The sequence below is a fragment of the Salarias fasciatus genome, chromosome 10 (genome assembly GCF_902148845.1).
Source record: "Salarias fasciatus chromosome 10, fSalaFa1.1, whole genome shotgun sequence".
Lineage (NCBI taxonomy): Eukaryota > Metazoa > Chordata > Actinopteri > Blenniiformes > Blenniidae > Salarias > Salarias fasciatus.
The window spans coordinates 4,902,638-4,928,439 of NC_043754.1; the positions used below are offsets into that span (position 1 = coordinate 4,902,638).

The 25,802-nt window shown below is 42.8% G+C and overlaps 1 protein-coding gene across 2 annotated transcripts in view; it reads right to left on the bottom strand.

Moving 5' to 3' along the window:
* Positions 1–7,695: 7,695 nt before the first annotated feature.
* Positions 7,696–25,802, bottom strand: part of LOC115395944 (galactosylgalactosylxylosylprotein 3-beta-glucuronosyltransferase 1-like) — a 29,958-nt gene continuing 11,851 nt past the window's right edge. The window contains exons 2-9 of one of the 2 annotated variants that reach the window (XM_030101646.1): positions 24,150–24,333; positions 23,586–23,662; positions 17,705–17,795; positions 16,250–16,392; positions 13,827–14,338; positions 10,707–11,003; positions 10,476–10,581; positions 7,696–9,061 (exon numbers count right to left, since the gene is read on the bottom strand). In XM_030101646.1, coding sequence (XP_029957506.1) covers positions 10,495–10,581; positions 10,707–11,003; positions 13,827–14,338; positions 16,250–16,361 — 1,008 coding nt within the window. In that variant the 5' untranslated portion in view covers positions 16,362–16,392; positions 17,705–17,795; positions 23,586–23,662; positions 24,150–24,333 and the 3' untranslated portion in view covers positions 7,696–9,061; positions 10,476–10,494. Of the gene's footprint in view, positions 9,062–10,475; positions 10,582–10,706; positions 11,004–13,826; positions 14,339–16,249; positions 16,393–17,704; positions 17,796–23,585; positions 23,663–24,149; positions 24,607–25,802 lie in introns of those variants that run through there. The other variant, XM_030101645.1, reaches the window with a different exon arrangement.

Below are 25,802 nucleotides of genomic sequence, written 5' to 3' on the forward strand. Positions count from 1 at the left end.
GGCTGAAGCAAGTAGGGAGCGATAGAAAAAGCGTCCGCCTTGTCTGAGAGCCAAAGTGTTTGGGGTCACATTGTCTCTGAGGATCACACTTTTATTTTATTTGAAAATCCGGGCAATGTCCAGAATATAGGGACTGCAAAAATCTTTTTTTTTTTCATGATGTTATAATGCTTGAATTTTTGGGGGGCAATGAAATGCCGACATATTCAGTATAAAGTGGTCGTAATATGAATACTGAATAATAACTGTTCATTCTTCACTTAATTATGATCATAAATCTGTCAGTTTACCTACAGTGTGTGTGAACCTTTGAAACTCACAGAACTGAATTAAACATTAGTAGGAGCAGAAAACTGGTGATGGATGAAAAATGGATATAAGAAAGTTTTTTCAGAAAGTAAATGGTGATCAGTGCTGGTAGTCACAGCAAGTTAGCTTCAGCTAATAGCTAACAGCAGAAAGTCCTATGTAATTAATAAACCAAATGCTCTGTGTTTGACCAATAATACCTGGACGCACACGATAAACCAGGGTTCTCAAACTTTTTCGATCTAGGAATCTTTAAAATGGAGAACATTTTTCAAGGTCCCCTCATAATCCTCATGTACCAAATCATACCAAACAGGAAAAACAATGGCAGCAACATCCTGGTTTTAAAAATATCATTATTATAATATTCGTATTATCATTTCAAAATACTATTGGGGGTCCAGAGACCCCTGGCTAAGAACTGACACTGTAAACATGCTCTTTGTGTGCAAATCTGTTGTTGGACTGAATTACAAAAAAAAACAAAACAAAAAAAAAAAAATTATTGAAACAACAATGAATCATTTCTCAGTCTTTGTTAGCTGTTTGTAAAGTTTTGCGCGTGTGCACTATATCTGCACACATCCTGTGCATCTCCTGGGGGCTAAGTCCCGCCCCCATCCCCAAAACTAGCAACGCTGCTGGTCATAAATGCAACACAACATGTCGTGCAGCCAGACCTGCAGACAGGTAGAACATGCAAACTCCACAAATGAACAAGGCTGAAGCATTGATTTTCATTTTCTTCTCCCAAACAGCACAAAAAGGAAAGGAAGGCAGCCATTGGTGCTTTGGGATGTTCATTAGTGGAACTTTGATATAACCGATAACATTCAGGGTCACATTAATTCTGAGGGTCACATTTTCTTTGATTTGAAACACAATGTTGATATTTATAATAAAAAGTGGAAAGTATGGGACAATCGGTTCGAAAATTGTTATTTTGCATAACAAATTTAGAACATCAGAAAATTATTTCATGACGTTCTAATGCTTGGACCGAGGATCCATCATGCTTTTATGAGGTGAACACTCCTGGTCCAAAAGACAGACATCTTGCAAGTGAAGTAAGTGAAGTTTAAAGCAACACTAAGGAACTTTTCAACCTTAATAAAACATCTTAATATCTTTTGTGATGATACATCGACTTACAACTAGTTGAATGACCCCTCTGTCACGGCCTGAGGGCATCAGTATTGCTTTCACTCGGACTAAGCAGCTGTGAGGAGGGTGGTAGGAATCATGCACACTAAAAAACTCCAAATGTGTGGACTGCTTTATGGCATGCGTCACATCATGATATAACATTGTTTATCCACGATTAGATTCATTACCTCGTCGCTATCCATCCTTCACACAGCCACTGGAAACAAATGTAGGTGAGTTCAGTCTGACAGCATGCCACCGGGAGCAGGATTTTACACGCCACGCGCTAGTCCTCATGGGAACTGTAGTATTTGTTCAGGCAAAACACTACCGCTTTTGTCCACTGGCGCCGCCAAAATCAACGAAAACTGAAAGTTCCTTAGTGTTGCTTTAACTTCTCCATCTCCAAAACAACTGTGATACCAAGATGTTTTTCTAGATCCTAGTAATCTATTTTTTTCATGAACGAATGAATGCATGAGTCAAACTACTCTGATGTCCTTAGAGTCAACAGCTTTCATAAATACACTTTTATCTGAATCACAGTTCTCTGTAGTTTAACCACACAGACCAATATAGAGCAAAGTGTTAGTTCAGACAGGCACGTAGTCAAGTTGCTTGGCCGAGCTCTCACTCACATGCTTATGGGTGGCCTATCATGCAGTCTCACGTCAGGTGATTGGTTCCCCCTCCCAGCCAGATCAGCTGATCTATTTGGTTATTTAGGCCGCCCCAGTCCACCTGAGAGTCTGGCTGTCATCTGCATGCTGCTCATAACCCACCTCCTCCCCAGCTCCTCCTTTGTGTCCTGACTTCCTATGTCACATTATCATTATGCTTGCTCTGTTCCGGGGGTTCTTGCTGCTGCTCTCCCTCTCTCATGCACCTCCAAGTCGGCACTTGGAAGGCAGGGAGGAGTGCTCTCGCTGCCTCAAGTTTTCCCCACAGGCGTGGGGAAGAGGAGGGAGTTCCCAGAACAGAGCCACACTGCCAAAGTTCAATTGCTATGTTAAGCTTGTAATTCCATTGGTCATCGTTACACAGGCATGTAATCGTCCTGTTATCCTAATGCAAGCAGTCAATGCCAGTGAGACTGCACTCCTTTCAGTCACAGAATCTCTGGGGCTGGCAAGAGCTGCTGGTCAGTCCTCTGCCCTCCTGCTGCTGGACTTGTCTGCTGCCTTTGACACCGTGAACCATCAAATCCTCCTCTCCTCACTCTCTGACCTCGGCATCTCAGGTTCTGTCCTGTTGTGGTTCAAGTCCTACCTCACAGGCAGATCCCTCATAGTGTCATGGCGAGGGGAGGTGTCAAGGTCACATGGCCTATCAACAGGGGTCCCTCAGGGGTTGTGCTTGGCCCCTTACTCTTGTCTCTGTACACCACCTCACTTGGTGCAGTGATTCGCTCCCATGGCTTCTCCTACCACTGTTATGCTGACGACACTCAGCTCTTCCTCTCTTTTCCACCTGACGACACCACAGTCTCAGCTTGAATATCAGCATGTCTGGCTGATATCTCCACCTGGATGAAGGAATGCCACCTTCAGCTAAATCTGTCTAAGACTGAACTCATGGTCTGTCCAGCTTGTCCATCTGTCCAGCCTCAGATCAGTGTCCAACTTCACTCGAGCCTACTTGTGCCTACAAACTCAACCAGACACCTGGGTGTCATGATTGATGACCAGCTGACCTTTAAGGTTCACGTGGCCTCAGTTTCTCGGTCTTGTCATTATGCCCTCTACAACATCAGGAAGATCAGACCCTTCCTGACCCAACAGGCCACACAGCTTCTGGTTCAGGCTCTCGTGGTGTCACGTATTGACTACTGCAACTCTCTTCTGGCGGGTCTCCCTGCATGTACAGTCAAACCTCTACAGATGATCCAGAATGCAGCAGCACGTCTGGTCTTCAACCAGCCCAAAAGAGCTCATGTCACTCCCCTGTTCATCTCCCTTCATTGGCTTCCAGTTGCAGCCAGGATCAAATTCAAATCTCTCCTCCTGGCTTACAAAATGCTTACAAGAATGGCTCCGGCCTACCTGGATTCCCTGATCCAGGTCTACTCTCCTTCTCGCCCTCTTCGCTCTGCACGTGAGAGACGTGTGGTGCTTCCAGCCCAGCACGGCTCTAAATCTCTTGCCAGACTCTTCTCCTCTGTTGTTCCCAAATGGTGGAACAAACTACCTAACTCTGTGCGTTCTGCCAAGTCCCTTTCTACTTTCAAGAGACAATTGAAGACTCAATTGTTCAGAGAACACCTCGGGACTTAATCCAACCCCATCTTTGGAGAAGAATAGGTCAGGTGGTCTAAAACCCAGCAAAAGAAGAAAAAAAAGAAAGAGGGGGGGTAGTGGCTCCTCTTCTGCAACTTGATGGCAACTCCCTTGACCAATCGCACTTGAAGCAATTGAAGCATTTACTAATGGTTTCTTCTTATGTCTGTATTCTTGCTTGTGTTGTACATCGCTTTGGACAAAAGTGTCTGCTAAATGAAATTGTAGAATTGTAGAAGTAGTTTTGTTGTTGTCATGCAATAACTGTAACTCCAATTTTTATGCTTTCTGAATTGTAATAAACTTTTGACAAAGTGGTCCTGGCTGAACTAACTTAAACCCTCTTCATAGACACTCAGCATGAAATACCCTGTGCACGATCAATAAAGTCTGTTCTGTTAGTCAATGCTCCAAAGACAAAGAAAATAAAAAAGAATTCAGACCTTAACTGTAAAAACCGAAGCTCCTCAGCATCCACCTGTATACAAGCCGTCCTCTGCCTCGGTTTCCCCTCAGATCACACTGAGAATCAGTGAATGATGGCCGTTGTTCTATTCTGTGTTGGGTGTGGTGTGAATCGAACAATATGACAGTGCTTTTTATTATGTTGTCAAACCTGATTCATCACCTTACTACGTATCAAGTAGATGACATCTTCAGACCCTTGATGAATGAAAAACAAGAAAAAACTCAAATGAACTGTTTGAGGAGCAGGTTCTGATTAAAAGAAACAAAATAAAAAAATATTTTTTTTAATGTCTATTCGTTTGTATAACAGCTGACATATTTTCATTTGAGCAAAATGAGTCAACACAATCAAAGGTAGTAATTATCATAAGTATGGTTTTAGTCATCACAGACCTCCACTGCATAACACACAAAGCTCAGATAACTCTAGTCAGGTCAAACGGAGTGGATCATGTGTCCTATATAATGTTTTGTCACTGATCCAACTGGCTTCATTGATTTGTGCGATTCATCTGAGGAAGGTTACTTATCTCACTCTGTAGCTCAGGGATTAAAACTGTATGTTTTAGTCAGCGTCATCTAATTGAGCAACAGGCCTGTAGTGAACACTTTGGCATGTCTGGTACTCGACGTGTCTGTGAGGTCTGCACCTGCGCCTCGTGAGACCCTTTAAAGCAGAACATTTTTTTTCCTTTGTAATTTCCCCGACAAGTTGAACGGCGCCCCGTAAAAACAAACAAAAGGGAAGGAAGGAAGATTTGATTTTAAAGAGACTACAAAACATAGATGAGGAGAAAATATGCCGTGACAAACAAAAGGAACAAGTCAAATTTAAATTTGACCAAATTTGTGTTTAACTATATGATGTACTAGACACATGTAAAACAGTTCATAAAGATTGAACACATTGAACACATAGACAGTCCATCATAGAGTTTCACAATTAGATGACACAAACATGCACTCACTCTCCTGTCTTCACCTCTGAGTCTGGTTCTGCAGATTTCATTACCTGTTAACAGAGAATTTTTCCTTCCCATCATTTCTTCTGAGTTTTTCTCTGCAAATGTGCCTTGAAAAGACTGTGTTGCATCAGGCACTGAGGGTAATATCAAAAGTCAAGAGTTTCTCAGTAAACTGATGAACACCACATCTACTGACAGCCATAACGTGATAAATCCAGAGAACCATATTAAAAAACATCAATGAAAAAAAAACTTTTTTTTTTTTTTTTTTGCAAAGTTAAATTTTACTGGAAATCATTGAGATTTGTGGTTGTCAATATTGCAGTGCAGGGAAATACAGACGTGTGAAACAGCTTAAAAAACTTAAAAATTCAACAAAGTTGCAAATGTTTTCAGCATCTTGTTTCTTATTGAATGCTGTTAGCCGAATGATTTTAGATTCATATTTGAATAAATGCTCTTCACGGTGAAGAACTGTGCTTTTTGTGTGCTTTTGAAATTATCAGCATAAATGGGGTTATTTTAGATTTTTTGTATTATAAAGTTTTGTGTATTTTACATGTTTTAATGATTGATAAAAATGTTTTGTTATGAAATTAATTTGCACGACAGTGTTTCAGGTGTAAACACATCTTCACTTTAAAAAGGTGTAGTGTTTTAAAAATGATAATTCATATGACAACTCGGACTGGAAGTCATGGCGCTCTGGAGTTTCAAAGAGTTGCGTTTTCCCCCTTTTCCCGATGGAGAAAGAGCATTTTCAGAAAGCTGCGTTTTCATTGACTCGGAGCACTGTTGTTCTGAAATCGGACAACCAAAACTAAACTATAAGGTTCTGGTTTCACTTGAAAATATTCTGGCCAACATGGCCTCAGATTGATTGATATTTTACAAACTGAATTAACTCAATGTATCCAGAATGCTGCCATTGTTTGGACACTATGAACTTATTTTAGATTGACTCAAATGTGCTTATTTTCAGCTTTTTTTTTTTTTTTTTTTTTTTTTTGGGAGGCCATCATGCCATCTAAAGACCTTGAAGTTTCAGAAGCATAAGGTGTTTTGCATAAATGTTTTGCCTCAGCTGTAATCAGTTGTGCTATTGCCAGAATTGCATTGTCTTCGGCAGAATAACCTGTGTTGGGTTGGAGCGCTGCTGCTTTGGCGCAGTGAGGTATCTTCTGCTTGTGGAAGTCTCCTCAGTTTGCCTTGTCAGAGGAACAAGTGGGTCAAAGCGCCCGGGGAGCCTGTGAGCATTTTGACAGACTTCAGGTAAAATTTAGGACAAAGCCGAGCACTGTAATCTCTTTCCTGCAGAAAACCCATTTTTAAAAAGAGAGTGATGAATGTAAAGCAGAGAAGTGTTGCGAAGGCCGTATTTAGGTTGTTATTGTCACTGCGACCAGACACCAGCTGGTGAAAAGGAAGAACATGGCAGAAAGAAAGTTTCAGGAAGCAGAAAATGTCTCAGCCAAGCTGATTGGCCGAGTGTTTTGTTTTGGGTTTTTTGTCCTCCCTGCGTGTCTCGCTGGGCAGCAAACAGTTTGAGTGAATTTTCTCAACACAAAAAGCCTGGAAGGGAAGCTTTTCCAAACCAGCGAACAAACCACTTCCCAGGCCGGGTTGGTATTCTGTACTCGATCCTCTGCTCTTTGTCTTGTGAAATGAAGAGCGGAATGAGAAACAGGCTCAACTTAAAGGTACGCTTCACTCACTGAGGGGTGACTGTGACTCAGACTCTCCTCAGGCTTTCAAAGAAAGACAACAATATAGAATTTCTTGAACTTATTTACATTATGAAAGAGGATTAACGCTGCCAGACTGTTAACAGAGGCGACGGCAGCAACATGAATAAATAACAGAAAAGTTACTTTGAAATAAATAACAGGATGGGAAGAGTGAGCGCGCCCCTCCTTTTATGAAACCTTCGGAGGTCTGGACTTGGTGTCAGCGGCTGGAAGTTCTTTCGGATGTGACAGGTGGAAACGGTCTCCTGTCGCGTCCTCGACACCATTCTCTGCTTTTGAAGTGTCTGCTGCCATCATGCAGAGATCCAAGGAGCTCTCTCAGGCTTTTGGGGGACTTATAAAACTCTTCAGATGATTACAAATATAATATTCCACTGTGCATTTCAAACAGCTGCTGATTCGTTCAAGACTCGGATAAAACCTATGTGCCTGTTGTCATTTAAAACCATTTTTTCTTCAGTCAGCACTAACATTAGGAACATGGAGCATCTGACGTCCGCCAGCTAACTAAAGCAGTGAGCAAACGCCATAATGAATCAACAAATTCTCAGTAACCTGCACAGCACCGTCAGGAACTGAGCAGCGAAGTGACTTTGGGTCAAATCAAAATGATTTGAGAATGTTTGAATGTTGAAGTGACGGTGGATCATCCCTCGCTCCGTCAGAGACCTAGAAGAGAATGAGCGGAAGAAGATGGAGGGACAGATGTCGAAAAACAGCGGGATGCAGGACAAACATGTTACAGACATTCAGTGAACTCACAATTCCAGCTCTATTCTCTGTAGATGTTTTTATTGAATAAATTAGTGTAAAATTGTGTCCCTCTGGTGGTCGTCTTCCAGTCCATCACCTTCTTTCAAAGGCACTGTTTGAAAGATGAACCCAACAATTTACCTGAGGTGGTTTTCAAGACTACACGTGTTCATGTGAAGCATTCCGTTTCAAACACACAGGGGTGTCAGACATAAGGCTCGTGTGCCAAAACCAGCCCGCAAGAGGCTCCAATCCGGCCCACCAGACCACCAAGGAGGCGGTCAGAATTTCAAAGAATCACTGATTTTTGTAAACAAACCCTGAGACGTCAGTGATGCTGCCGTGAATGACGGCCACCTCGTTACCGTCAAACAAGCCTCAAAGCCATGCTGTCAGGGTGAGTTCATCAAAACTCCCATAATGCAACAGTTTCTTGGACATTTCACTGCATTTTGAACCAGATGGTTTCATCAAAATTGGTTTTATGTTGAGATTGTAGTCTTTTTCCATAGTAATTCATTGATTTTTATGTAAATATAGACATTTACATCACATATGCTCTGTATCACAGCAAAGAAGAACTTTATAAATTCAATTTATAGGTGTTGTGGAACTATTTCTGCCCTACTCAAGATGAGTTCAGGCTTTGTGACCCTTGAAAAAAGTGTTTGACACTTTTAGCAGTACTGCAGCTGTTGGCAGAAACGATTTCAGTCAACTGAGACCATCTTGGCCAGAATATCTTCTATAACACAAGTCTGCCAATTTGTACGTATAAATAATGAACATCTAGCATCAGAGCAGTCGCATGATACGCCCGGGTGTTGACAGACATCCAAGTCAGTGAGTCAACTATAAAAAAGGAAAAAACGACACATACATAGAAGTCATGACACTTAAACCACAAGTGAAATCAGTGCAGCTATCAGAAAACAATTGCTGGTGCAGCGGTCCTCAAACAGAAACTCCCCACAGTGCATCTGTTTGCAGAAAGTATTCCTTTCACTGAAGAGTCAGGAGTCCCGGTCGAGCTTATAGATCCGGTCACGTTGAGGAAAATGACACTGCGAAGTCCAGCTGGAGGGTACGGAGACCAAAAGGTCCTTCAAGATCTGAAGTAGGAGGGATGATCCAGCCAGTCTGTGAGGGGAAGCGTCAGCCTCGACTCCAGCATTCATACCGTTGACAGTCAATGTTTTCTTGCAGCAGGCGTGGATGCAGGCAAGGCTTCTGTCTCTGGGCCCGGGAGGGAGACCCCCCCTCCACTGCCCCGGCGCTCCGGGCTCTGCCGTACTGTTCACCGCTCCAGCTGTGGACGCAGGTGAAGTCCAGGTGTCTTCGCCTCAAGGCGATCTGCTCCGTGTTTCCTGCTCCTGAATCCAGAACCTGATCGATCCTGGAAAACAACAGGGAACAAAACGTCAGATCACGTCGTCAACCATCACCCCAATCTCTACTTTCAGGCCCCGTTTACACCAAGTTTCAAGTTTTGATCAGGTTTTTGCTCTCCTGTCTCGAAGCCTCTCAATAGTGTCTGAATGTGCAGAAGGGAAGAGCAGGGCTTTTAGAAAAGGTTTTCAGGTGATTCAAATGTCGCCACTCATCCTGCAGCTATCCCAGCGTCTTCATCCTGGCAGAAATCAAACCTCTGCGAGTCGCCTTTGTTTTCCTCATTCAAACCAGCAGCTGTTTCATCTGACTCCATTTCTTTTCAAACTGGATTTGTAATCACGTCCATTCAGACCGAACCGGGGCAACTGTTAGCACTAAAAGCAGGAAGGTGTGAAACTGAATGACGCTGCGGCAGTGCTGCTGCAGAACGCCGCATCCGAGCTGACATTCAGATGTTTTCCCTGCTTTCATCTTTTTCGGCTCGGCCCAGGGTTATTTTACATCACAGCGTGAATTCTTAATGAACCAACCGGTGCACTACAACCGTCTCCTAAACCGAAACACATGCCGATGTGTTTTGGTTTAGGAGGTTTTGAAAAGCCCACAGTGACAATGAATGAAGAGCTTTGTGTTATTTGATCATATTACATTTCACATAATGATTATTCATGCCTATTTTTTTTTCCAATGATGACAATTCAAGGCATAAAATATTTTTTTATTACTGTTTTACCAATTATCTTCAAATATATCCGAGCTGATTTACTCAAGTTAAAATAAACAGAAGATGAATTGACTGAATAAACGATCGGGCATAAACAATTTATTCATCATCTCTTCTTTGCATCTAACCCACTCCAAAGTTTTAATAAGCCAACTTGGTTTTTTTCAACGTGATCAAGTAAATGTATTTTAAAATGTAACTGCAAAACAGAGAAACTCAAGAGATGATTTGTTACTTGACAATCAGGCCAAGTAGAAAATCTTAAATCCTAAATAAATTGATTAAATTACTTTATTATTAAAAAAGAAAGAAAGAAAGAAAGAAAAGGTTGGTGTCAACAGCTGATCTATAGTCCATAAATGAGATATACTGAACGGCACTAGAGGTTTTTACCTTGAAAATAATAAAGAACTGGAGTAAGTTCTGAAGCTTTGTGTTCCATTTTCCAAGTCATTTACATTTGTGGATTTACTGGTGGCAACACAGTGACCACATTTCTCAATGCGATACTCTGATGGCCACGCACAGCCCGGTTCTGAACACAGTTTTTGCACAGTTTGCACAGTCCTCCACATGAAGCCACAAGCATTTGAAAGAAGACACAGGTCAGGCGTTCATTTCACGGAAGATGTTGTGAGACGCGATGCTTCTCCTGTGGAAACGCACTCATTTGCATTTCTAAACCTGCTTTTACCTGCGTCAGATGAAGTCTGTCATATCTCCACATTGGAGTCGGTAAATCCTTTCTTGCCCTCGTTTACCAGCACCGGCTTCTCGGTCCGCGTGTGCCACACTAATACCTGCAGGTTAAGAAAAACAGCACCCAACAGGAACACAGCCAGCGTGAAGAGACGCTCACACACACACACACACACACGCACAGACACACACATTCAGGAGGCGGTTGCTTCACATTGTTTCCCACCTTGGTGCAGTTGGCCGCTTTAGGCTCCAGGTCGCTGAGAGTGACGAGCTCCTTCAGCAAGCTGCTCTCCTGATAGCCTCCCTTCACGCCGCGCAGCTTGAAGTACGCCTGAGGTTTGGACAGAATGAGGTGCAGGTTCACTGCGAACCCCGCCATGTCGATGGCGAACGGCCGGTGAGGGTCGAACACGGTTTTCCAGCCGTACACTTTGCCCAAGGTGTTCACTTTGGGGGACTCGAACCGCAGGCCGCCCACAAAGGCCACGGGCCAAACGGAGACTTTCTTCGTGGAACGCATCTGGAAGATAGAAGCGCAAATGACTGATTTGAGTCATATGAATCATGACTCGTTTTATTAATTCATTTATTATCAGTACTTTTATTAATTTCTTTGACAATCATAGTGCTTCTCGTGGAACTGTAATAAATAGCCAGCTCGAGCTGTGTCGTGTCTTAACGCTTTTTGTCGATGGACAACCCTTAAAATGGGCAATTTGAAACAAAAGTGGAGTTATATAGAAGCTGTAAAACAAAATATGGCAGAAAACAATATAAGGTGGAAAAAAAAGAAAAGGTCAACTTAATTCAGGAAAATAATTCACACCACAGAAGCGCCACACAGCGGCCTGTCAGGATCTTTCACTGTATTTCGCACAAGAAAATTTCATTAAAATTGGCTTTACGTTGGGGTTGGAGTCATTTTCTGCAGTAAATACCTGGTGATAGACTTATTCTTCATATACACTCTGCACCACAGCAAAGAAAAACTTTAAATATTTGAATGAAAAGTTTAAAAGTAAAGGTTATCATGGCATTATTTTACCAGTCACTGCTTGATGGACTTGGCTTGGATGTGGCCCCCGAACTAAAATCTGTTCAACTCTTTTGATCTAAAGTCATGACAGAAAATACGGCTTCCTCCTCCTGTTCCTTTAACTCTAACAGACTTTATACATTAAACTGAGAATAACTGTCTTTAAATGCTGTTTTGTTTTGGGAAGTCTTGCTTTGTTTCTCTTCTTGTGATTACATGTGCTTGTTATTCTTTGTGGCATGCGCTGAATTGCCTGGAGAAGAGATGAAAGGCTTACATGAAGAGGAAAGATCTGATCTGGACTACTTTTATTACTGTTGAGAGAAAGGCTCCACCCAGTCAGTAGGCAAAGCTAAGTGATTACATAATGGAGGCCAATTTTCAGATTAAGCTGTCTTTGCTGCTTCACTGTGGTTGACAGAGACTTTACAGGAAAGACACTGCTGGTTTGGGCGTTACTCGGTACAGTCGAGGACAAGTCAACAGCTGCACAGCTTCCCAACAAAGAGCCTGTGTTCATCCTGCACTTTGAACCAGGTGTGAAGGGATTGCAGCGTTGATGAATACACACCTTTCACATGTATGAGGACGTTTTGTGCTGAGAATGTGTTACATGCTCCTTTAGAAGTTCTGCTTTTACCTCATGTTATCATGTAATCATCTTTATTACGGTATTTCATTTATTTATTAATGTTGTGTTTTGGGTGTTTGGAGAAAAGAGCTTAAAATAGCACTGGAGCGGACTTTGACCTAACTTGCTGATCAGTTCAATTCAATATTTCCTCACTTTACCTTGTTTAGCCATTTTTTCATTGTTGTAGCTCTTTTATTGTTTATCTGTTGAAGAAATTTCACCCACTACATTGGCCATTGTAGAGATTTTTACCATTTTTTTTTAGGTTTAGTTGTTTTAATCCATTTTTGACTGTACTGTTGGAATGTGTTTCTGTTCTTTGACTGTTTACTGTTCAGAATCAGAGCATTTATAGTCGTATAGTTTCGATAACAACCGCTGCTGGTCCTGTTGTTACTTGTCAAAATGATCATAGTGAAGCATAATCAGGGTTTTCTAACAGAATCAGCTGTTTTACATTGTCATCCTTTCAGTTGTTTGCGGGTTTACAAAATTTTCTTTTTTGATGGTTACGATTCAAACCATTTTACCTGGTTTTACCGTCATTTTTTAAACATTTTTTTTATGATTCTCGCTGTTTAATATATTTTAACTGTTTTACTATTTGTATCTGTTTTGAAGATTCAGCAGTTTCATTAATTTTAACTATCATCTTCTATTTCAGCACCGCATTTTTAGCCATTTCCAGCCATTACTAATTCTTTTACCTTTGTTAGATCTTCATCACAACTCCTCAGCTCAGTAGTTTCTCCGCTGAATGCAGCAGGTGGTCAGTGTAACAAATGAGTGAAGCTAGTTTTCTCTGACAGTTTTTCTTTATTTCTATATCTTCTATCCTTTTTTTACACACATGTCAGATTCACTTGTTCATGCTGTTTCGTATATGTTGCACATGTTATTATAATTCCTTCACCAAGATGGCGTTTACTGATTTTCCTGTTGGTTTGGCCAATGACGATGTCCGCTCCGGTGTTATTTTTAACTCTCGCAGCCTCTAAAAACGCAACTTTTTGAAAATGGCTGGGTAGAACGTTTAGAAAACGCTCCGACTCCGTCACTGTGTAAACGGGTGAAAACGACTCTCGAGGTTCAGACAAGCAAATCAGCCACAGTGAAGGGAAGTTGGTATTCAGTTCAGGTTACATAGTTCAGCTCAGTCTTCTCGTAAATTTATGCAAAAATACCGTGATAAAGAGCCAAGCTGGAGTGACAAACTGCACATCTCCGCGCACGGCAGCGCACTGGGAAGGTCCCGCGGTTAAAACACACAACGCAGTGGTTTGTATAAATTCAAATTAGAATTCAAGCTCAGTGAGTCTAGTTGTTATTTTATCCTGATTTTCTTTTTGAACTTGGCATGCCTTGCTTTTGAGCTCAAGCAATGCATCTTTATTGTTCAGTCAGGTTCCGGGTCTTAAACCGTATTTAGTGCATCCGAACCATCAGTCCCTGGTTCAACTCCTACGTCTTCATTTGGAAAAAATGACATTTTACATCCAGCGCAGGTTAAAAAAAAAAAAAAAAAGGCGGTACTTTAAATTAAGGAGAATCTGATTTTAACGGTGCTTCCAGAAAAGTAAGATTAATGTTACTTTTCTGCTTCAAATACAATTTTTATTATTTTATCTCTCCTTCTTTTAACAACATAATACAAATGAGAAGCGTCTCCTCACCTCCTCAAAAAGCTCCAGGCTGTACGTGTTGTCGTCGTCTCCGAAGTAGACGATCCCGGGCCGGCTGCCGTTCACGCTGAAGGTCTCCCGCAGCCAGCGCAGGGCCAGGTTCCTCTGGATGGTGCCCCGCGGGATTCTGGGGTCCCGGACGTCCCCCCGCGCCTTGTAGTTCCTGGGGGTCTCCACGTTGAGGTGGGTGTAGTTGATCCCGGCGCCGTGGAGCAGGCGGCTCACCAGCGGGGTCCTCCGCTGCGAGTCCTCCACCAGGATCCAGTGCAGGTTGGGCACGTGCAGCAGCGTGTTGGCCACGCGCGTCAGCTCGGCCTTCTGCACCGGCCGGCTGTAGGTGGGGGTGACCACGTGGATGGTGGGCAGCACGTCCGACCAGGGCGGCGGCCGGCTGTACACGTACTCGGTGCGCACCACCTCCACCACGTCCCGGTTCTGAGGGGAGCAGGACTCCCTGAGCGCAAAGGTGCTTCTGGAGTTGGGGGGACCATCACGCCTGACGTCTGGCCCAGAAAAAAAACAAACAAAATATGATTATTAGGCCCCGTTTACACCTTTCAAGACAAAATCATTTAAATCCCAATCTATATTTGGCCCGGTCTTTCTTGACGTTGGTTCCCCCCATTTGTCATTAAAGTCCAGTTTATACTTTTGACGATTGAACAGTCAGTTGATTCTAGAACAGGGGTTCTGCAACCTTTATGACCAAAAGAGCCATTTCTGTGACTTTCCACAATGTCAAGTTGGTCTGGAGCCGGAAAGCACATTTAACCTTTAAAATGAGGCCAATGCTGCTCATGAAGTTTCATATATAGTTTGATGCACAAACAAAAACTTTATCTTATGATGTATTTTAGAAGTTTTAACTACAGTTTAGAATAGTGAACATTTTACCACAGTTAACCTAGCTCTGTATCTGATTTGAGCAGGTTTGTTCCTCTTCTCAAGCTTTTTTTACTGACAATGTTGAAATTGTAGCTGTTTTAAGCTTTTTACCTCTTTTTAGCCAGTTTTCCAGGCATTTTTCGAACCACATTTCATTTTCTTCTTTTAGAAATTCTACAAACGTCATTTTTTAAAGTCATTCTATAATTTTTTTCACCCCATTTCTTGTGGTTTTGCTGTTTTACCCAATTTTACTCGTACCTTTTTTGTATTCCTTTTGAACTAAGAGTGACTAATAATTTTAAAGAATACTGTGGCGTGTTACTATAATAACAATAAGTTAAATGTTTATTCATGTTTCATTTTGTGGAAGCTTCACTGAGCGAACAGAAGGACGAAAGAGCCACATGTGGCTCCAGCGCTGCAGGGTTCAGACCCCTGTTCTCGACTAATCATGACCCATGGTGGATCTGCATGACTTCAGCGTCACTAAGCTCCTGATTTAACTGAATGACTTGAGCTTTAATCCACATGGATACTGGAGACGGAAAGGAGCCTTTCTGAGTTTCATCAGGAAACGTTTATTGTGCGATAAAGCAAAAAAGAACGATTTTGTTTGAATACTGTCAGAGTCAAAACATGAGTCTATGTAAAGGCTGAGCTGCAGGGTATTTGATCAGTTTAGGGATTTAACGTTTAACGTCAGTAAATAGAAAATAGAACAAATCAGATGTTGTGTTTTGTTCCTGCGTGTCAAGTCCAGAGGAGTTAAACTAAAACGTTCCTGAAGCGAGTATAGAGCATTAATTCAAACTGGAGCTTCTGTTACATAATCGTCTCCATGCTGCCACGTGGCTGCAGATAAATACATATGTAGTATAACATACACATGATTACAGTAATTACAGATATAATGAATACATACACCTGCACTGTGCTACTTCAATTAGCTAGGTTCCACTGATTGTGGAAGAGATTATTTTAGGCAGAGGAAAGCAGTACGAATATAGCTGCTATTCATCCCACAATTTGTGCACTCGTAGATGACACACAAAGTTAACAATTTAATGAACAGAAATCATTGCAAAGTTATTTTCCGTTACTGGCTCGAGCGTAAAGACACATAAGAGGAGGTAGGTCAAGGATTTAACTGAAAAAAATTTTGTTAAAAAAAAGTTAGAAACAGTACTATATATGTGGAAACATTTTGCTCTCTAGCAACTTTTCGCCCCGGGCGTCACATTTCCTGTCGCAGCGTACATTCCTTATCTCGCTGAGATAATTCATTAAGCAGCGTAAAGAGTGTGGACTCTGTGGGATTGGAGATGTTATCGGGCATGTATCAGGGCGTCACGTCCCGCCTGCTGCACAACATGTGACATTCTTCCTCCAGGTTAGAAAACGCTGACAGAGATTCGCCTCCTGAGCTCCAGACAAAGGCGGCTTTGTTGCGCGCCACTTAAACAAACATTATTGCAACAAAACCTCCATTATCTGGCAAATCAGAGTTGTTGATCTTCTATTTTTACCCTTTCTTGTGGCAAGCAGAGGAGTGATGGTGCTCTGGTGCCAAACGGTGATGAGCAGCGTCCAAGGCAACACGATCAGAACGATGGCGACGATGTCTCGTCTCTTCGGCATCTCCAGAGTCACACCTGAGACATGACACTACCTGCCAATGTGATGAGACACACAGGAGACAGACGGAGAAGTATCCATCAGATATTTATCAGCTGGGCATTAAGTGGACTTTTAATTAGCTGTTTAATGCAGCGCTGCGCGATCGGGTCTAATACTCTCCAGCAGCCTTCATTTGAATGGCTGCTTTCAGGGTTAAATTTAGCCCTCCTTCTCCAGCCTGTGAATGGACGAGCCGCGTCGTCTAATGGACCGTCACAATACCGCGGGCGCCACGGCCCTGTAGCTGCGAGGCGCTCGGAGGGAGGCCTTCTGATAAGAAGCAGTCTCGGTCTGCCGGAGCCATGTAGGCCAGAGAGGGCTGCGAGCGTCCTCTTTTTATAAATCCTCCTCTGAAAACAGAGTAGTGTACAACACACAACAAACGAAGTCTTGATCTGAAGGAGGCTGCAGGGCGGCTGAAAGGGTCAGGCCCACATGAAATTACAACTGATAAAACTTGCTTGTCGATGCAAATTTCCATTTCTGATTTAGGGCTTATGACTTGAAACAAAGAAAGTTTGTAAAGTCAACACTTTTTAAGGAATCTCCATGTAGAATTATGTATTCTTTATGTCTTATTTGACTGTTCTGTGCCTTGAGATGAGTTTATTTGTAATTGTGACTTGTGGTGACCTGCTGCCACTCCGATCTTTAATATTGCAAACAGAGTGAACTCAGATGCAAGTATTGCATGTGAGTATTGTTATACGGTATAACAATATGATGCTTTGTTTCATTCTGTCACGACAGACGCAGGAGCTTTATCCTCAGCTTCTCTATGCCTTAGTGCTGTGAACTTTAGACCAGGGGTGTGAAACAGGTTTTATGCAGCCTAACTTCATCCCAAGTGGGTCAAACTGGTCAAACAATGTTATGATAACTTTCGAAATTAAAGTTTGAAGTTTTCCTTTGTTGTGATGCAGAGTATATTCACCAAAATGGTTTATGTTCTCGCTAAACCAAACTATTATTACAGAAGATAACTACCGTCTCAGCATAAAGCCAATTTTAATGAAAACCTTTGGGGGGAAATGCAGTGAAACGACCAAAAAACTGTTGCTTTATGCGTGTTTTTTAAAACTCACCTTGACAGCATGGCTTTGAGGTTAATTTACTGTCAATGAGGTCTTTCAGCGCGGCTTCACTGATATCGCAGCTCTTTAGAAATATGTTTTGTTTTTCTCTGAAATTTTTACTTTTTGCTTGGTGGTTGGCCGACCTGGATGGAGACTCTCGCGGGCCGATTCTGTCCCACAGGCCTTATGTATGACTTCGCTGCTGTCAATGTTTCTCTGGTTTCTCACCTTTGTTCATTGCAAACACACGCTTCCATCCCACCGACTGACGCTGCTCTGCTCCGGACGTGTCGACCACATTCAGCCCAGGCTTTTGTCCCTGCAGAGAAAAAAACACACATCTGCTCTAATATTTCTGAACTCATTTGCACGATCACTCTGCACGCCCCCCGTCAGGGATGAGTTTTGATCATTGATAATGAATGATTGGCTCCTTCTGGCCTTCTGCAAGTGGCGCCGATGCTTCACATCCAACATGAAAGCTCGAACTATCCTTTGTTGTGATGAATGACCCGAAGACATTCATGCTCCAGTCCGTTTGTGGCGGACAGGCTCGTTCCAGAGAGGCTTCAGGAAGAAGTACTGGCCGTAGCTTTTCTACACATTCACGTCTCCCTCTTCTGCAGTCCTCACAGAAATCTGTGATCCACTCGCCGCGCCTTTGTTTCCCTCCATTCAGGCCTCCCTCCTTGAAACAGCTCCTCCGACGGTTAATCACAAGTCTTTAGACATAATTAATCCTCGATTAGAAAGGATCAACCTCAGCCTGAGATCAAAGGTCGAGACAGCTAATTAACACTCCGGGATTGGATTCATGGGGCCATGTTCAAACAGCGTGTCATTCACGCAGACGGGCTGATTATCACCGCCCGCCAGGCCGACGAGCTGCGAATCCGTCCGCCTCCTCTTCATTTTTTAAGTCATGGTCAACCACAGGCAAACGATCCTGAGCTATGAGGTGGAAAACAGAAAGGCGGAGCGGCCTCGCATGCTCCCTGTATCTCTGAAATAAATTAACAGAGAGGAAAATGGAGCGTTGAGGGCATTTTCACTCCTTCACCGCTGACTTTTTCCACCACACCAGATTCTTTCCTCCACGGTTGGGGGCAGCCTTGGTTCTTCAAGGACATATCACCACGTAGGCAGGGGAATGGAAAGTTTACAATCACCAGTTAACCTGAATTAGATTGAGGACAAACCCTGAAGGAAACCAGACATAAAAAAAAATCTTTAGAAAGTATTTTTCACAGTTGAGATATTCGCTGAATAAAAAGTATTTTCTTTCTTCTCTATTTTGAGTGCTAGGATCAGTAACACGTTTCAGTCCTGACCCAGAAAAACCTGCTAATTTGAAATGAGAAAGAGAAGACGAGCTAGGCTGAGTTCCTACAGGTGTTCTGCAGGGAAACAGCGATCCACGTCAATCAGACGGCGTCTCCAGGTCAGAGATCCTCGCTGTGCAGCAGCTGTCTCAGTGTCTGTGTGCAAAGTAACATCTCGTAGAATTTAAGCTGTGTTTATGTGTTTTCATACTGAGAGAGGATAACTGTACTGCGGATGGGAGAAGACGATCGAGGGACGACTGCATTTCCATGGTGGCTCGCAGCACAGTGAAACCGTTAAAGCAAAATCATCCTGTGTAAAGCCAGGGGCTCTAAGCATGAACCTGCATGTCTCATTTAATTCCTGCTGTGGTTTCCCTTCGAAGGTTAAAAAAAAAGAAGAAAAAAAAAGCCACACCGAGAACGATTACATGATTCTGTTATGTAATGTGAACCAACAGGGAGCGTTACATTTCCTGTCTGGGAACTTGAGCAGATCCAGTAAAATGAGTCGAAACTGACAATGAACTTGTCAAGTGAGGCGAAGCCAATCACGTTATGGCATTCGTAAAAGCTCCAGTCGTACATGTGACTGCTGACGTACAGCATACAGTATGCAGTAATTACCAGTTTCAACACGGCACCTTGAAGTCTTTCCTGGAGTCGTGTAGCTGTGAAAACCTGTTTACAAACTTTGGGCTTGATCGACGAAATGCTGCAGCCATAAAAAAAAAAAAGTGGAAAAACTTGATATTGTTCTTATAGTTCTGGAAGCAAAGAAAAAAAATAACAAAACAAAACAAATAACTGTTGATTTATCATGTTTGCCTGAGTGGATATGGAAAATCATGCTTGTGTTCCAGATCAAAATAACCAAAAAACAGAAACAGAGACAAGGCAACGTGTGATGTCTGTTTAAAGAGCAGAAACGCTCCAAACGGTGCAGTTAGCATGCCAGGCCACGTTTCCACTGCTGTTGAAGAGAAATTGCAATTCCAGGTGACTGTCACGTCTAAAACTACCAAGTCCCGGAGAATGTAAAATGTAACGCAAGTTTTCCAACGTCAGTGGAAAACTTTGCCGTGAAAATGGAACCGAAAAAACAAATCTTTTTCCATCATTCATGTACCGGTCATGTGTTTTTGTGGTGTTTCAATCCAGCTATTATTATTCAAAATGATCAAAAACAGTGACAATAAACGTTCATGGAAGTGCTAGAAATAAAAAAAAAAGGCTGCCCCAAGGAGGCGGGTCTTAGCAGCGATTCCACCAATCACTGAGGAGCAATTAAAAGAACGACATCAATCTGATTGTCTGATGGGGTGAATTTAAGGTCGCTTGTTTCTATCTGGTTTATAAACGCACTTAAATTAAAGAATGATGAGGCGCCCCACCTTAAAAATTCACCACCAGGACACAAATACATGGCAGCGGATGAAAAAGTAAGATATTTTTTTGGGGGCGATGAAGACACAGAATTTTTTCTGGAGTTAATAAAAGAAGCAAACATTAATTTTTGAGGGTGTCGTTTGTTTTGTGGCAGAGATGCTCTCTGATGATGCTATCTCATGGCGCACTCTCCTCTCGCAAAATATCATAAAATAATAAATGGAAACGAGCATAAAGTCACATTTTGAAACATCTGTGGCTCCTCTCCTGTTGATGTGCTTCACCTGTGCCGGAGTGTGTGACTGCAGTCACCTGCTGCGAGATTTGTTTGTCAGACCGTCTTGTCTTCATGCCAAGTCTCATAGTGTTAGTGTCTGGTGTTTCTGCATAGCTCCTGCTTCTCTGCTCGCTGCTGCTGCAGTTTTTAATTCAGTTCCAGATTCCATAGCAGACTCCCCCTTTGATCGGTTTTTGAACTTTGAATTTTGGTGTTTTTGGATTATTAGTTTTGGTTTCTGGACAATGAAATGAGTGCCTGGCTTCATGCTCCTCCTCGCACATTCCTCCCTCGAACGTGGCAGTTCTCGTACAAAAAAACAGATGACGGTCCTTCTGCGTGACTGCAGGAAGCAGAGAATAACAGGGGTCGTGCAAACGGACTGTTCTGATGGGACTCTCAATGAAACGCCACGAGCCGAGAAAGCTCTCATGAGCTGCTGGCCCTTGATTGTTTAGGTTTTTTTTTTCCAACTCTGCGAGGCACTAAAGCTGAGTCCGTACACATGGTTTTGCACGGGAAGGGAGGGGGGGGGGGGGGGGGCCTACTTGCTAATGACCTCCACAGGGGGTAGATGAGTCAGTATACAAACATGGCAAATCCCACAAATGAACAGGGGAAGTGGATTTTCACTGCAAAGGCTCAACCCCACAGTTTTTACAGAGTTTTTTTTTTTTTTTTCTGGGGTATTTTTTTATGAATATATTCATGTTTGATCAGCCACAGTGCAGCATTGTTTCCCTCAAGTCGGCTGTAAACATGCCTCCTGTACTGTACGAGAGCACCGAACCAGATCGCCCAGTGGAGAGGCGCCTGTCGACGCAGCAGCCAGCAACAAAAGGGGGAATAATTTGGTTGAGTTATACGCATCGGACCTCTCTGCACTCCGGCCAGGCATTAACGCTCTACTGTCATATTTCATATGGCTGTGATGTTGGGCGGTTTGAACAACTCATTTCAGTTCAGCGGCCACCTTCAGCCTGGTGAACGACAGCATAACGAATAACTGAACCAAGCTCAATTAAAATATAAACTTTACATTTAAACTGGCTCTCTGTACCGTGTTGCCAGTTTATACCTGGATACATTCTTCACCCATATTTGAACAAGCAAGTTACTGAATCTGTTTTTTTTTTATATTATTTTAATGTTTTGTCTTGTCTATACTCCATTTCTTGCATCATTGTTGCATTGCCTGCTCTGCGTGGCTTTTTAATTGAAATGCATTTCTCTGAATCTGAATCCGTCCCTCCAGAGCTGGAGAACCTCAGCTTGCTCATGTGAACATCATGTATCTGACACGCTGTGTGTTCGCATTCGAGCTCTAGTCCAAGCTGATCTTTCCAGTGCAGCATGTAAAGCAGACTGAGTCCACTTTATATTTCCTCAACAGGAGACAACAGAGAAGCTTGGATTTTCAGAGTTGGGGGAAGTGGAAATAGCATTACATGGTTAAAAATAGCCAGGTGTGATAAGATAATAGCTGTTGCATAGTTCCATAAATAATGCTTTGGCTTGATTTGCTATTTCTAAAGCTTCCACACTACTTAACAAGGGTGTGTGCAATTGTTTAACAAAGTGGAAAGATGGTGTTAAGGTTGGAATTCGTTCAGGTTTTTCAAGTTTTTCTGAAAAAGCTTTACTCCAGGGAGAAACTGTAAAACTTATTTTATTTGTCCTGAGTAATGAGATGTATTTTTTAATTTTTTTTGTATAGAGGGTAATTATCTGGATGCATTATATGCTCGTGTTTGCCAAAAGTGATTAGATTAAGCACTAATCACAAACGGAGGCGGATGTGTTGGTGTTATCAAACATATCAGAGTGTTGAATCGAATAATTCTGAATTTGGCATGAAAAAAGAAAAAAGTTAAAGCTGCAGATAAGAAAACAGACCTTAGCTAGGACAGAAAGTCTGTAAATACAAGTTGTGGGGAGCCAGCTGACAAAATGCTTCTCAATTTTCACCTACATCAAAAAACAGAAGCAGTCCTAAATAATCCGCCACTTTCATACATTAAGTGTCTTTTATGGATCTGCTCCACACGGCTGACATTCATAAAGCTAAACACACATTCTGCAACACGAACCCTGCAATAATGTTCTCAGCTTAATGCAACACAATGCTTTCCTTATCAACCAAGAATTCACAATCACTTTGAAGGATTTGTGAAAACATCTACAAGAGTTCCACATCAATAGCGGTGCTGAATGCGGAGCCTGTGAAGCCGTGTTTGGTTTGAGCTCTTCAGTTTGTGTTGATGTTAGACTTCAATCGCGCTTTAACTGCACCGCGGTTCATTTGCAAGCAGCCGACGTACCAGCGCGAAGACGTTACTGTTATGATGTTTTCGCACATAAAACCCTCGCGCTGCCCTCCGTTCATCCACAGGTTTGATTGAAACTGCAGGACGGAGCTTCATCGTTGTCCCGCTCTGCAGAGAGAAGCTTCAGGCAGCGCCAGAAAACTTTATTTTAACTTTTATTCTTCCATCGCATTTTTTTTAGACACTGCTCTTATATAATTTTGCACCAGGTTTCATCAAAATTGACGTTAGGTTGAGAGTGTAGTAATTTAGGTTTATTCTTGCTCTAACAGACGACACTATGTCGGGTTCCTTTCACAACAAGTTGCTCACACTTCCTCACAGTTCCCGTCCCTGGAATCTGATCGCAGCCTTTGTGGCTCCGTGGTTGAAGGTGTTACTCTGTGAAAGAGGCTTTTCTGGAAAATGAGTCGAGTCTTTCGATGAACAGAGGAAAACTCGAGCGTTAAGATCAATAACAAGAGACCAGATCAGAAACGACAGACCTGGCCTGGATCGGAGGGGCAGCAGTGGAGGGAGGACTGAGAGAGATGCGGCCGGCCGCGAGATCGAAAGCGGCCGTCACCAGCGTCTTTAAAATGTGTGACGCATCCTGCCACATCTATAAATAGTTCTCTCCTGGTATCAGACCAAATCCATACTAATGTTGTTTGTGTTAATGACAGTGGAATGGCAGGGGCTGCCAGGCAGATCCAGAATGAAGGCAGGGTGACGAAAGATCCTCCACTGGAAGGGTAACAAGCACACAATGAGCTGTAAAATGAAATGGGATTCAGATCAGTGGCCGACAGTACCTTTGCATGTTTCCATGTGTTTGATACCCGACCCCGTCCGTGGCGCTCAAATCGTCCGACCTCTCGCCTCTCTCATCCTTCAGGAAAGCGTCAGACAGATGAGAAGTCGCTTCGCGGTGCATTGTTATCAAAATCAGAGATGATGAGTGAGAATAAAGTGTTTTATCTCAACAGTCCTGACACAGAGAGGTGCTGTGAAGCCATCAATCCTCATGCAGTGCAGGTTTCTGCGGCTGACAGACAGCTGCAGGTAATCTGATGCATCGCTCTCTCTGCTTTTTGATGTTCTTATGTTTGCACTCATCCCTTTCAACTGGTTTGAAGTGTAAAAGTTGAGCCGGGCGCCTTGATCTCCGGATGGTTTGGAATTCTAATACAGAGCTGCTGGGGGATTTTAAGGCTGAAGAGTTTCACACTTCGCTACCTTTCCGTCTCTGCTGCAGAGGAAACTTTGAGTTTTGCTGTGTTTTGTATCTACCGTGCGAGGGGAATGTTTCTAGACGCTGTAATCAATGTCAAGTGAAGAATTCTCCTAAATTAGAAGAGGAAAAGAGGGATACTTACAGAGATGAATGATGGTGCACAGATCTATGGCTGTGATGAAGCGGCGGATCCCTCAAGGTCTCTCGCTCCGGGCTTGAGACACTCGCGAGCAGCAGAGTCGGGGTGACAACTGGCGGATTCGCTTGGCGGCATCCGGCGGGTGCCATCCAATCCTCGGGTAGGGTCGCGTCCTCAGTGCCAGCCCCTGCGGAGACAGAGGAGGTCATCCCTCTGGAAGAATGCCGCTTCTCATTGCAAAAACAAAGGCTGGGATTGTCAAAGCTGATGGCAAAGGGACGGGGCGGAGGGGCGGCCATGGCCGGAGGGCTCGGGACAATAGAATAAATCACATAAAAAATGTCACAGCCCGGCAAGTGGAATTCTTCCTTGGGGATGAAGCGAGATCTGAAAAATGGAGAGAGCCATGCAGAACACGGGGGCTGTTTATCTGAGGCATAAACAGTTGGTCACATGGCCCACCCGGCAGCCGGTTGGGGCATCTCTATTCATTTTGCTTCCATTTGCTGACAGGCATTTGAAAGGGAAGCACTTTGAATGGACTCCTGTGCCTGAAAATTCTCATGGGCTAAAAATATGCCTCTAATCTAAAGAAGTCTGCAAATGGAAAGGAGGCAGTTTCAAGATAGATAGATAGATAGATAGATAGATAGATAGATATATAGATAGGTAGGTAGGTAGGTAGATAGATAGATAAGGTGCATACAGCTGCTCACTGAAGCTCTTCGTCTCAGTATTTTTCAATATTCAAATCACAGTATGGCTTGAAATAAATAAAACCAAAACTTGATACCTAAATGCAGCGAGATGTGCACTTTCAAATAAAATTACTTAATACTGCACTTAAATGTGTATGTGCGTTACAATTAGTACATCTGTATTACGTCTGGTTTCTCTTGTGTCGCACATTGAAAAAAAAAAAAAAAAAAACTTCCGGATGTCATTTCTCATACTCAAGTCGAAATACACACACATCGTTTCACATGCACGCACAAGTCATTTTGTTTAAATAATGGCTCCATTCAGCCGGTTCCTCGCAGTTTGAGCCGCACAAAGTGAGCGACTGTTGGAGCGAGGCTCATCTCACGGTTCCTAAAGTACAAAACATGTGGCCTGCTCTTTGTTTCTGCGATTTTCCTCATTAAAATGGAACAAAATGGATGGAAGGAACAGAATATTCACATCGCTTACAGTCTGCAGGAACATTACAACAGGAACGCACTAATGACAAGAACACTCGGACAAGAAAACTGTCTTTGTTCTGTGTTTAATCTGTGTTAAAAATCTCTGTTTTCTTTTAAATTGTTTGCTTGGTGGTTTTATGGGAAAGACTGGAGCCTCTTGCAGGCCGGCTTTGGCCCACGGGCCTCATGTTTGACAAACCTCTTGTAAACATTTCTGTCACATAAACTCTGCACAACAACCAAGAAAGGTTTTAAAGCTTAAATGAATTAATCTGCCATTAGTTCATGCAGTCAGACTTCATAATGAGTTCACTGAAGATGTGCATATGAACAACCTCGCTGTGAAAAGAAAAACTCTTTTATTGCTCTGATCTCGACACATTTTGATGCAAGCAGCAGGTCCAGAGGGGATCATCTGTCATCAGACTCACTTTAAATCCATCAAATTCGACAAACTGTGAGCACCTGCTGG